We start from the raw sequence: 14,012 nt of genomic DNA on the forward strand, positions 1-14,012 counted from the left end.
AGCAAAAGTTGTTGCATGAACACATGACAATCGTGAGACTTTAAACCAATCAACTTCAAATCTTGCATAGACACCAGACTCTTCACATTTGAGGAGTACCCTTGTGGAACTTTCACACTGCTTAAGCACTCACAAAAACTTTTTTTTTTCTTTCTTTGATAGAGTATGACAAGCTGGAGGCAAGTAAGTGCGTCTTCCAATAGACTGAGGATGCAACTCAGAACGTATACCCATGTCCATCAAATCTTGTCGTGCTTTCACTCCATCTTTAGTCTTTCCTTTGATGTTTAGCAATGTCCCAATTACACTATCACAAACATTTTTCTCCACATGCATCACATCTATGCAGTGTCTAACATCTAACTTGCACTAGTAAGGAAGATTAAAGAATATTGATCGTTTCTTCCAGATATTTCTCTCAGTTGACTTCTTTTGCGTCTTTCCGAACACAATGTTAATGTTCTTCACCCGTTGATATACTTCTTCACCATTGCGCGGTGTGGATGCAATTTCATCCTCTTGACTTCCATTGAATGTTTTCTTCAATCTACGGTATGGATGACTACGAACAAGAAACTTACGATGCCTAGTGTACGCAGTCTTTTGCCCATGTTTCAATTGGGTATAACTTGTGTTTTCTTCACATATAGGACATGCATAATGACCCTTCACACTATACCCACTCAACTTACCATATGCTGGAAAATCATTTATTGTGCAAAATAACATTGCACGCATAGCAAATTTTTCTTCACGATATGCATCAAACACCTCCACTCCTGTGTCCCATAACATTTTCAAGTCATCAATCAATGGACTAAGATACACATCTATGTCATGTCCTGGTTGTCGGGGACCTGATATCATCATAGACAACATAATATATTTTCTCTTCATGCATAGCCAAGGAGGCAAATTATAAATGACCAACAAAACTGGCCATGAACTGTGTTTACTACTTAAGTTCCCATAAGGATTCATGCCATCTGTAGCTAAACCAATTCTTAAGTTTCTTGACTCTGCACCAAATTCTGGAAATATTTCATCAATCCTCTTCCATTGCGGAGAATCAGCTGGATGTCGAAGAAAGTTGTCACATTTTCTACTATTTTCATGCCATGTGAGGTTTTTTGCATCCTCTTTAATGGCAAACAATCTTTTAAACCTAGGTATTATTGGCAAATACCATAAGACCTTAGCAGGGGGACCCTCTATTTCTTCCTCACCATTACTTCCATCAGTTTTCTTTTTGAACCGCGACAATCCACATGTGGGACACACTTTCAGTGTAGCAAAATCATTTGTATACAATATGCAATCATTAGGGCACGCGTGTATCTTCTTATACTCCAAACCCATTGGACATAGTATCTTTTTTGCCTCATAGTTGCGATTAGGTAACGTGTTATCTTCTGGAAGCATCTCCTTCAATAACTCCAACAATTCTGTGAAACTTTTATCAGTCCAGCCATTTCTTGCTTTTAAACTAAACAATTTTAAAGTTGCTGATAATCTTGTAAACATACTGCATCCTGGGTACAATGGTTGCTCAAAATCAGACTTTAAGGTATCATACACATGTGCTCTTTCAAAATTTTCTTCATCAACATCACGTATCATCTCTTCTAAGTTATCGCCCATCCCTTCAAAATTTTCAGTTGTTGACACTGTTGGAATGTCTAATATTTCTCCGTGCCATGTCCATACTGTATAACTCTTCACAATACCATATATAAACAGGTGATCACGTATTTCTCCAACTTCTTGACGTATCTGATTCAAACATCGAACACATGGACAATAATATGCCCCTTTGATGGGTTTCCCATTTTCTCTTGCAAATTGTAAGAACTCTTCAACTCCATTTCTGTACTCTTGACTAATGCGACTTGCATTCATCCAACTTCGATTCATTATCTATATATTAACACAAATTAACTATTGACTCAATTATTGATAAATTTTCTAACCTAAACTACAACCCTAAAAAATCGATGGTAAACTAAAGGTCAATGCCTAAAAAAGTCTCTTCTTTAATGCATCTGGAACGGCCCGTACTGAAACTGGAACGGTCAACGGACCGTTCCAGATCAAAAAATTACAACAACAAATTTCCAGCAGAACGGCCCGTACTGCTTGCAGAACGGCCCGTTCTGCAAGGAGAACGGGCCGTTCCAGCGGAACAAATAGCAAAAAAAAAAACAAAATAATTACGGGGACAACAAACTAACCTCAAACGACCAACATGTAGACACTTAGAGACTTGGATACGTTGAATGTAGCAATAAACGCAGTGGGAGACTCAGAAATTCAGAGAAAATGAGAGGGGTTGTTTGTAAATTGTGAGCGCGAGAATGGAAAATACAAAGGTGGGGAATATAGAGCCATTTTTTACGTCGGGTTTCGTTGATCCGACGTAAATTTACGTCGCACTATGAAACTGCGACGTTAATTCCCACATTTACGTCGGACTAGGGGGGATCCGACGTAAATTAGTCTCCACTTAATTACGAAATGCCACCGCATTTTTACAATGTCGGTGTTTACTGTTTCCGACGTAAATTGGGTGACGTAAATACCCTTTTTTGCACTAGTGAATATTAATTAGTTGTTTAAGACTCATAATTAGTGATAATTTTGAATGATCAAAGGATATAAAAATTTAAAAGTATTCACAACCGCTCAAGAAAGCTTATTCAGTGTTTCAATTAGCAAAAGATACTTTTATGCATTAATATAATGAAAAGGTTTGGGACCATGACTGGAATGTCAGCCAACCAGAGTCACACAAGACCAAATAAAAAAAAAAAATTGCACTAGGACCGGCCGTTACCTAAAGTAAAAATAACACACTAGAGTCAGGAAAAGAATAAAATACTGAACCATAAGTATACTACAATTGAAACTAGAGAGACGATTTTATTTATTTTGATTATCTTGAATTTGATATTTTAAAATAATAAAGAAGTGTTCTTCTTTTATATATGTTCGATTAATTCTTTAAAGATAGAGATCATAAACCAAGAGCATATGATTTTATTTTATTTGGTTTCTAATGTTATCCTAAGCTTTGAATTCTTCAGTCCCAGGTTAGGTTCATAGGTACATCATGCACGTACTTGATTACAGGCAGAACAATGCACACAATTTAACAAATATAGTCGCAATGTTTTCTTTGAAAAGAAGAAAGAGCACAACTACCCACCTTTAAATATCAAAAAACAAGAGAAATTTACGAAGTACGAAGAACAATAGCTGTTATACTGTGAGGATTAAAGTATACATATGTTCTTAAACAAATGAGATACCTAGACAGTTGTGATTCCGAAAATGAGAGAATGATAATTTTTTTTATAACACCGAAAAAGACCATATGATACTATCAAGTACCTACTGTTAGGATAACAATATGGGCATCAAAACATTCTCATCATGTAAATGTTGTGGTAAGTTTCTGAATATGATACCGAAATGCTTTCATAATTATCATGTTAAAATATTCTAGAATTATGTAAAGGTCGAAGAGAAGATAATTTAAGCGCTTATAAGTCTCAAACGTTGGGAGCATAGGGAACCCCGGTGCAAACTGAAAGTAACGTACACTTTAAGGTACGAAAAATAGAACTTAAGACATTCATCTCACTTTACTTTTTAAGAGTGAGATAAAGTCGATCTATGTAATTAAGCTATTATCCGAACAACAATTTGCTTGGTCTCACTTTGCATTGGTTTTATTTTTTGATGTTTCAAAGTAATAATAAAATTTAAAACTTATCAGCTTAAGCTCTTTTTATGTTTCTTTTTCTTTCTTTTCCTTCTGTTAGCGAAAAGAAAAAGGTAACTAACTATAAGGGAAAAATATCCGTAAAAGGCTCATTTAAGTAAAAAATAAGTTAAAGTATGATATATATTATTCACTTACGAAAAAGAGTATAAATTTTGGAATAAAACAAAAACACAATCATAAAAATATACTATTTAAAAGGATTGAGTATAATTTCCCCGATAGTTAAGGAAACAACAAGAAATTTCATCTTTATGATAAAATATAGTATTAAAAAGATTGAGTATAATGTTGCTTTAATTTTTGGTTTGTTGGTAGTGTTTTTTCTTGGCGACTTTGTAGTGGTCCTTGATTGTTACGCTTCAAGACGATGATGGTCTTTGATGTATCTATACAACCCAGGCCAACTTAACTATCAAGTTGACTCAAGAGACATTTGTAATTACACAAGTTTTCTTCTCTCATTTTCAGTTAAAATGCGAGCATCCAAAGGATGTGGACTTGATTCATTTTCTTTCAAATAAATGTGTAAACACATCCATGTCAAGCCGGCTACCTTCTCTCTTTAATTGTTTTTTAAAATTTTCGCGGCAATTAAAATTTTATCATAAAGTTCTTTTGGTAGGTTAGTTAATTATTACAACCAGAGGATATGCTATTAATTAGCACACATCGATTATGACTTCAGTAAAAAGGGGATGCAGAGTCAAGGGAAAATTCTAATATTCACGATAGTGATTTATCTGAATAATAACATTTCTGACTTCAAAAACATAAATTAATGATTATTTATGACCATTTAGTTCATAAAATCTTCAAACAAGATATTAAAATAGTTTTAAACGCAAGTGATTGCATGAGATGGATTACAAATTTACAATCAATGATAACAAGAGGCATAAGCAGGGAATGTAACAACAGAAAACTAATGACACCAAAATTGATGCCAAATATATTTAATTTTTTTAAAAAATAACTGTAATATATTTAGATTGACATTATTTTTTCTCTTGCTATGACCCCATCAACATTTAACGGTATAACCATTATATCTAGCAATAAATCGCATGATTGCTATAATAAAAAAATGTAATATTCTAGTATTAATTATTGTACGTTAAATTGGAATGTGTAAAGAGCTTGAAGGGGTAGCAGTAGCATGCATTATTAGGTGGTTTAAGATTTTTTTGGTTTGAGAGTATCTATCGCTGATAGTAGTGACTAATTTCCTTGCTAAGTTGGAGGTATATCAAAGGATGAGATAACTGACTCTAAGATTTAACACGACTGCATATACAAGACAAGTGTATGTTTAATTACACGTCTAAAATGTAATTCAGAAAAGAAAAAAAATATTTAAAATATAAAAATTATAAATGATATTCTAATATTAAGGCAACAATTGTGAAACGGGGCAACGCCGCTGGGAGCTCTTTTTCGCATCATGATTTTCCCACCTCAGTCATCAATCATGTCCAATGAGTATTCAACTTCTCCACAACACATCGCAACCATAGTAGTAATAATGTAATTTCACCCCAATGTCTGTGACGTAAGCGTGATGTGAATCCGCACTAGTCCATGGATCATGTCCACTACTCTCTCCCCAACTCCCACAGTGCCACCTCTCTCTCTCTCACCAAACAAAACAAAACAACACAAAACAAAACACACACTCTCACTCTCTCTCTCTCTCTCTATCTCTCTCTGTATCTGTATCTGACTCCCGACACTGTTTCAGAACCCGACAAAAGCAAAGCAACCTCTGCCTCCTTCTTCTCACTCTCTCCTCAGTGGCTCTACCCGTAATATACCCCAAAACTTTTCCTCTTTCTCAAACCACACACACACGCCACTTCCTTTTATTTTTCTTGCAGACAAGAGAGAATGAGAATGATATCGCACTTCACTTCCACCCCTTCAAACCCCTTTCCTCTCTAATGGACAACGTGGTGATGCCTCTCTACAAGCTCCAAGCTCGCGGCATAATTTAGACACTTTTTTTTTTCTTGCTAAAGCCTTTACTTTGCTCTCTCGCTTTCTCTCTCCACTTTACTTTGGTTTTTTGTTTTTCTTTCTCTCTCTACACCTTCCTCTGCCGGAGGATGGCATGCCGGAAACTCGTCGCCGGGAACTTGGATCCGCAGAGGAAGAGGAGTGGCGGGTTGAGAACGAAACAGGCGGGGAGAGGATCGTGCCGTGGTAGTTAGGTCTCCGAATCTGAACTCGCCGGAAAAATGAAACCTTTCCGGCTTTGATGCTCACCCTTTTGTTTTTTTTTCTGTTCGTGCATGCTGTTGTGAATCTTACGTTAAGTGAACTCTCGAGAGAGGATTTGTGAAAGATGGGTTTTTTGTTGAAAGAAGCTTTGAAAACTCTCTGCGGTAGGAATCAGTGGTCTTATGCTGTGTTCTGGAAGATCGGTTGCCACAATTCCAAGTAAGATTCTTCTGAAGATATCAAAAGTAAAAAATTTGTTTTTCGTTTTAGACTTTTAGTTTTTACTCTCTGCATAAGAAAAAAGGTTATGCAATGTTTTTGCTTGTTTCATCTTCCTTGTGTTAACTGTTAAGTTTTGCTGTTTTTTATGTGTAGCCCGTGCTTATGAGCTTGAGGAAAAAGTTACCTGGGGTGGGAACGAAGTTTTTTTGAGAAAATTCTGGTTTTTTTAAGATTTTCAGAATCAACTTTGGTTAAATTAAATGTCTTTTGTTATACGTTAGGTTTTCGTGCTTGTACGCTTGTACTTTCTCAGGATACCGTATTGGGGGATCTCATACGAAATTTATGTTCATATTAGATTCTGTTTCTGGGGTTGATTTGTTTCCTATATATGATTGACATGATGGGGTCTCATTTATGGGTCACTGCTTCCTTTTATTTGATTCGTATTCGTTTTCTGCAATATACTCTTTACTACTTTGGAACTTTGTGCCTTGATTGCTTCTGATTTGTCTTCAAGAATCTTAGTTTTTATATTATATTTGTATACTTAAAAAGAAGTTTATTTGCCATTGGTTTGCCAGGCGCACTACCTATTGGATTTATGGTCTCTGATTCTGTAAACGAATCTGCTAATTCGAAATTTGCCTTTGTCGTTTGATTCTGTTTGGTCTTATTTATTTTTTATTTTTATTTTCATGGGGGTTTTTCTGTTGATCAATCTTTGTCATGCAAACAACTTATGATGCCTGATTGCTTACAGCCAGTAACAGATTACAAAAATATCCACTTTATTTCCTTGTTTTTGGTCCTCTCAGCCTTTTGTTTTCTTTTCTGACTAAATATGTGGAAGTATCTTTGTAGCTTGTTCATTAATCTCAGCTGTCAAAATGGAGTTTTAATTATTAAGCTCTTTTTTTTTTCTTTCTTTTTTTCTTTTTTTTTTCTTTATGCTTATTGCTGCTGATTAAATATATTTGTTTTTGTTAAGTTACATGAGTATGGTTTGAATTTGCAGGCTATTAATCTGGGAAGAATGCTATTATGAACCTTTACCATGCCCTCCTCGTATGTTTGGAATGCCTGATTTGCCTTACCAAAATGGCGAAGGATGCTGGTTTTCTTTGGAGTCTCAGTCATCTCAGCTCGGGATTCAAGAGGAGGACCGAGTCTGTTCTTTGATTAACAAAATGTCTGTAAACAATTCAGTTATCATTGCAGGTGAAGGGTAGGTGCTTTCTGTCTTTGTGTATATGTGCATTTTTAATTCAGGTTCCCAACAAAAATTTGATCTGATTCTGTTGCTCTCATGTTACTTAAATGCCATGTTTTCTGCTACTCAGTACAATTGGACGGGCTGCATTTACGGGCAGCCATCAGTGGATTCTTTTGAACAATTTCACTAAAGATGCATATCCACCAGAGGTATGAAGTTGATTATTGTGGTAGCATAAATATGTATATTTTTTTTCTAGGAAAGTTTAAAGACTCAGGACAGGAGTATTATTACCTGTGAACTTCGTTTTGATATCTTATATTTGGGCTCTTTTTAGGTATACGCTGAAGTGCATCATCAGTTTTCAGCTGGAATACAGGTTTGTGACTTTCATTATGCTCCCTGTATTGTTATGAATTTTTTATTGCTGTTTCTTGATATCATATCATATTGTATTTGCAGACAGTAGCAGTTATTCCTGTGCTGCCTCACGGGGTTGTTCAACTTGGTTCTTTCTTGCCTGTAAGTCCTTTTCCTTTGTTCTGTAATTCTGGAGAGATGTAATGTAACATAATATCTATGATGACTTCATCATGCTAGAGCAATGAATTAGGGTGAGACTTGAGAGGACAAAGTATCTCACCTTGTAAATATATTGGTCAAGGTTAATGTTTCAGGCTAACTTGAGCACTTAAAAGTTGCATATCAATCACTCAAGGATCACAAGAATATGATCCATTGCATTAATTTAGGATATCTAGCCTTGAAAATTGAGACATTGGCTAGCGAGTTCTTTCAATCATGTAAATCCCCGTTGTCATATAATTCACTCCCGAGCTAAATTCTATGACCTGAGTGATATCCTTTGGTGATTCCTGATCGCAATTTATGGTGGTGATTAGTGAATAAATTGAAATGCAAGAAGTTTGAACCTTGCTCAAGATTTTCTTTATCTGTTGTGTCATTGAGTTTTACAGATGGAGCATTGCTAGTGCCTAGTTTAGATGAGTTTTTTTTTTGTTCTAGTTTGCAATCTAGTGATTGTGCTATCATTCTAGAAGCTTTCATGTCTGTTGTTCCAATGTTCCTAAACTAATGCACCAACACTTAATGGTACAGATAATTGAGAATATGGGATTTGTGAATGATGTTAAGAGCTTGATCTTGCAATTGGGATGTGTTCCTGGTGCCCTTCTATCCGAAGACTATTCAGCTAAAAACTCTGTCAAAAGACATGTTGAACCTGCTATTGCTGGTGTACCTGTATCTATTGATCTGCCTGTCATCACCTCAAATTGCACTCCCTCAGTAACTAATGGCTCCAACCAACAAAGTAGTTCATCTTATGCTTCAAGACCTTTTGTTCAAACACTTTGTCCTCTAAAGGCAGAGATAAATACTTCCCAAGGTTTTGCATTGACACCTGAAACTCGTATACTGAATCAGATATCCAATAACCCCTGCCTACCAAAGGTTATTCCAATTAGTAAAACAAGCTTTGCTGGCCAACGAGAGAATAGAGTTGTGGAAGCTGAAGTGATACCCTCAATTCTTGATTCATGCCTGCAGCAGCATTCTGCTTCATATAATGCAAGATCTGCATTGAATAACTTAACTTGTTCTGGTTCTTTTGGCCAATCTGGTCTAAGTGATGATAATCTAACATATATGGAACAACAAATCATATCAGCCATTGGGAATCGAGATAATGTTAATCCTTGTTTACGTGCATCAAGTACTTTAAACATGTCCCAACTAAAAACAGATGGAGGCCATATACATGGACACTATCTGGGTTCTGGCAGTACTTCATTACTTGGAGGGACTCCAACACATGGTGGGATGAGTACACTTTTGAGGTCAAATCTGATCACTAGTTCTGGTTCAAAATCTCCCCAAGCATCCACTACTGATTTATCTGGAGTAGAAGTTGGGATTGGACTTCAAAATTGTGATTCTTCAACTAAAGCAAGGAGTTGTTCGTTTGCAAATTTGACTAATCAATCAGGCACCTTTCCCATGCATGTAGAAGGTTCTGATCAGAAGATTCTCCCAGTAGATCTAAAGTGTGCTTCAACAAATCAAAAGATGGATTATGATTTGCTTCAGACCCCTAACCTGCCCTCTTTTCATGCTGAGGAGCATGTGCCCATTAGTGGTCAAATCCCTGGTCTTGCCAACGATTGCCTTCATAAAGATGGTAGTAGCCAATCTATGATGACAATGAATCCTAAGCTCAAACTATCTTGTGCTAAACCTCCATCAGGTGATGACCTGTTTGATGTTTTAGGGATGGATTTGAAACACAAATTGCTGAATGGAAACTGGACTAATCTCTTAGCTGATGAATCAGATGCTAATGCAGAAAATGTGGACAAAAAAGTAGCACCTATGAACATGCAGAGTGCAGCAACAGATCCGGATATTTATTCAGTTAAAGAGGCAATGTCGTACAGTGGCATCTTTTCTGGGATGGGAACAGACCACCTCTTGGATGCTGTGGTCTCCAAAGCCAAGTCTGTTGTAAAACAGGATTCTGATGAAATGTCTTGCAGGACAACATTGACAAGGAATAGTACCTCCTCGGTTCCCTCTCCTTCCTGTAAGCCAGTTATGTCTGGTCATGTGCAACGGGGATTGTTTGATTTTCCTAAGAATGGTGGTAAAACAGGTGCCACAGAAACTAGTTTTCTTAGGTCGGGATGTAACAAGGATGATGCTGGAAACTGTTCTCAAACTAGTTCTGTTTATGGCTCTCAACTTAGTTCATGGGTTCAGAATAGTGGGAGTGGTGTGAAACGTGAGAATAGTGTTTCAACTGGATACTCAAAGAGGCCAGATGAAGCTTGCAAACCAAATCGTAAAAGGCTTAAACCAGGAGAGAATCCCAGGCCTCGACCAAAAGATCGCCAAATGATTCAAGATCGCGTGAAAGAGTTGCGAGAAATTGTGCCAAATGGAGCAAAAGTATTTCCTTTCTTATTGTACATTCATATAGTTTTGGTAATTTAAATATTTGTTCAGGTACTGAGTTTCTTTTGTTTCTTTTATGATCTTCAGTGTAGTATAGATGCACTTTTGGAACGGACCATTAAGCATATGCTTTTCTTGCAAAGTGTGACAAAGCATGCTGACAAGCTGAAGCAAACAGGGGAGTCTAAGGTATGCGACAGTATTCACTTCTGTGTACCTTTGGCAGTTGATCTAGTTATGATTTGGGAATGTTTTATTTTGATGGGGAACAACAATTAAAGAAAAAAAAAAATTTGTTAGCATTTTGAGAAGTTTACTTTCCTGTTTATTTGGTAGCTCAAAATGTAATATCAGATGAACCCTTTATCACAATAAAATTTTGGTGTGCATCATCAATACTATGAGGGACTATAAAGAAGAATCTGTGGCAGATAAATATTTTGTTTGAGAAATTATTAATAGCGAAAAAATGGTGATTTTTCTTCCTTAAATATGCAGATTATTAATAAGGAAGATGGGCTGCTTTTGAAAGACAATTTTGAGGGAGGGGCTACATGGGCATATGAAGTTGGCTCACAATCAATGGTTTGCCCTATTATAGTCGAGGATCTGAATTCTCCTCGTCAGATGCTTGTGGAGGTAGTGGATGGTTTATGAAGTACTTTTTTGGTCCTAATATATTTCTTTATCACCATTATAATCGTTTGGCTTGTTTATTCCTACAGATGCTTTGTGAGGAGCGAGGCTTCTTTTTGGAAATTGCTGACTTAATCAGAGGATTAGGTTTAACCATCTTGAAGGGGGTAATGGAATCTCAAAATGACAAAATCTGGGCACGCTTTGCTGTTGAGGTAATACTCCAGAAAGGGACATATCTTATCATAACTTCATAAGTAGAGAATGAATTACCATGTTATTAGTCTTGGGATTGAGCCTAACTCATCCTACAAAATCAGCTTCTAAGGTGAGACTATGAGAGTTGTCTCTTATACTCTCTATCTTGACTTTATCTCTAGTTGATGACTTTTTCCTATTAGTCTTAAAAGAATAATATTTAGTGCCTCATCTGCATCCTCTCAACCATTTTAAAATTTAATTGCAGGAAGAGACATTGCATGTTTTTACTGTTTGTTGATTTTGATATTATCTGCCCCCTAAAATCAAAGATTATGATCATGAGGGTGAGGAATCCAATGTAATTAATTTAATTTGCAGGCAAACAGGGATGTAACAAGGATGGAAATATTCATGTCACTCGTTCGTCTTTTGGAGCAAACAGTGAAGGGCAATGCATCTTCCTCCAATGCAATTGATAACATGATGGTGTATCACTCTTTCCCACAGATGGCAGCAACTAGAAGGCCTAGTAGTTTGCAATGAACCCACCTGTTACATGGTTTCTTAGTGTGGATGTGTTGAGAGCAAGTGTGGTTTGTGCTTGCCATGACTGACATCAAATCCAACCTAAGATTTCAGGTGGTCTTAACTTTGTCTAACTGTTTTACATGTTATTTTGAAAGGGAGTGTGTAGGTACTAGGTAGTGGAGATCATGTCAAGATAAAATATATGTATTCCCAAGTTGTAACTGAATGTTTCCTACATAATGTACACTGTGATGACTTGCATCCATTTTTTGTTTTTTTTTAATTGTGTGGGGTTATTACCAAAGCAGTTGGTACTTGTGATTAGATGTATAGATATTGTAGGATAAGGAAAGAAGGTTTCATCTGCTCATTAGCTTGGTATACACTTTCCTCTTTGCCCTTTTACTTCTGTCTTTTATTGGGGTTGTGAATTTGGAAGTTTTTGTACCATGTTATATATTATAAGTTCTACTTGTGAAGTTGTGGTTTGTACATTAGTGTAAACAGTGCTCAGGGGTGCATTCGTATTTATTAGGTATTATAACATTTTTTATTTCTCATATACTGTAATTGGGAGATTTTAGTTTATTGCGTTTTAATTGCGGAGATGGAGTCCTTCATGTACTAGATTAGTTGGATTTTGGTCTTATATTAAATATTTATATTGTGATTTATGGTTAGGTTAGATAATGATGTGGCAGTTAAATGTTGCTTAATTACATTTTTTGAATTGCATTTTTTTTTGTGCAATTAAGTCACCTCAGCATATTTTAGAATTTTACTGATTTTATAATATTAATCACACTTTTTTTCCCCATAATATCTTCAAAAATAATAATAGAGTTAAAAAATAAAAGTATAAAAGGGATAATTTAACTAATATGAAAGTTTAGAGATATACTAAGAAGTTATATGATAATTATTGTAAAATTTAAAATAATAATTATGTTTTTCAAATATGGTGGCAAGATTTTAAACGTGAAATAAAATGAGATTGGAGTAGTTTTTAAGTGCACTTTTGCTCTCAAGAAGCACTTTTAGAAATTTAACTTCGGTAATTTTTGGAGTAAACAAGTTCCTTTAACTTTTAAGTTCAATTTATTTAGTATGAAATTTTATACAAACTTATTTAAAGAGTTTGACAAATTAATTGAAATAGTTTGTAGCTTATATGTTCTTAATTTTTATTTTATTTTTTATCTTCATTAATTTATTTGAAATTCATTGTTATCTTTCATATATATATATATATATATATATATATATATATATATATACTTTGAAACTATTTTATTTATTATGTCATTATTCTCTCACTTATATTATAAAAATTATTTTATGTTATTTTATATATTTATCAATTAATTTATTAGTCAATAGAAAAAACATTCAATTTGATCCGTTATAGTTTAGAACTTTATTTTATCAACCACACTATACATTTGGAGCAATGTTACCTTACATCCTAACATTTTTAAGTCAGTCCGTTATTTTTAAGAATGGTAATATTAATAATTTTTACAATTCTTAGATTGTACTCAACACAATATGAGATATATTATTATTTATCTGAATAACCAATAAATTAATGACTGACTGTCATTCAAGTTCTTGTGTTTTCGTTCAACCCAAGTCACTTGTTATTTCATGATTGTGCTTCCATTAGTTTTTGTCCACCAATTAACAATTAGGGTTTCAAACTTTGCAGTTGTTTTTGGTACGCCACTTGAATCACCTGATCTGATGGGTGTCCACGCATGCCATTTTTGCTGCTAAATATTATTACCTTTTATTGTGTAAGGACAATGACCATCCCTTGCATATCATCAAAATTCAGCACATGGCTTTCTATAATATGTTTTAAAGTACAACTAGGTCAAATTAGAAGAAAATAAATGAATAAGCAAATAAAATATGTGTCTCAATCAAATCTATGATCAAGCTTATAGAACTTGTAGTGGATTTGCATAAATGATATATAGATCGCATATATACTAGTGCATGTCCTCATCAAAGATTATGGCTGTTAGGACCTACATATGGATTGAAGATGTATTCATCTCCAACTACCTAAACATATAATTTCTACGTGGTGCACACATGATAACATATATGGTGATCACAATTTCCATGCACGGTTTCAAAGAGAAGCAAAGACATCAACTCTCATTTTAAGGTTTTACTTATTACTTTAATTTTAACCAATCCAAATAATTAAACTTATTGTTCCAC

At 35.0% G+C, this 14,012-nt stretch overlaps 1 protein-coding gene across 1 annotated transcript; it reads left to right on the forward strand.

The window, feature by feature from the left end:
* The first annotated feature begins 5,449 nt into the window (after positions 1-5,449).
* Positions 5,450-12,259, forward strand: LHW (transcription factor-like protein). The gene is made up of 10 exons (XM_083065103.1): positions 5,450-6,223; positions 7,245-7,454; positions 7,570-7,651; positions 7,780-7,821; positions 7,905-7,964; positions 8,562-10,409; positions 10,503-10,604; positions 10,914-11,054; positions 11,141-11,266; positions 11,631-12,259. Exons 1-10 carry the CDS (start codon positions 6,129-6,131, stop codon positions 11,793-11,795), a joined length of 2,871 nt encoding a protein of 956 aa, XP_082921229.1. The 5' UTR covers positions 5,450-6,128; the 3' UTR covers positions 11,796-12,259.
* Positions 12,260-14,012: the final 1,753 nt, after the last annotated feature.

Source organism: Cajanus cajan, chromosome 10, assembly GCF_000230855.2.
Source record: "Cajanus cajan strain Asha chromosome 10, NIPB_CcT2T_4, whole genome shotgun sequence".
Classification (NCBI taxonomy): domain Eukaryota; kingdom Viridiplantae; phylum Streptophyta; class Magnoliopsida; order Fabales; family Fabaceae; genus Cajanus; species Cajanus cajan.

What these genes read in the sequence shown, in the direction of transcription:
- LHW (XM_083065103.1), top strand. Translation starts at nt 6,129, where the DNA reads ATGGGTTTTTTGTTGAAAGAAGCTTTGAAAACTCTCTGCGGTAGGAAT. An exon ending in ATCGGTTGCCACAATTCCAA is followed by an intron (nt 6,224 to 7,244) that starts GTAAGATTCTTC and finishes TTGAATTTGCAG; the next exon opens with GCTATTAATCTGGGAAGAAT. An exon ending in CTCGTCAGATGCTTGTGGAG is followed by an intron (nt 11,055 to 11,140) that starts GTAGTGGATGGT and finishes TTATTCCTACAG; the next exon opens with ATGCTTTGTGAGGAGCGAGG.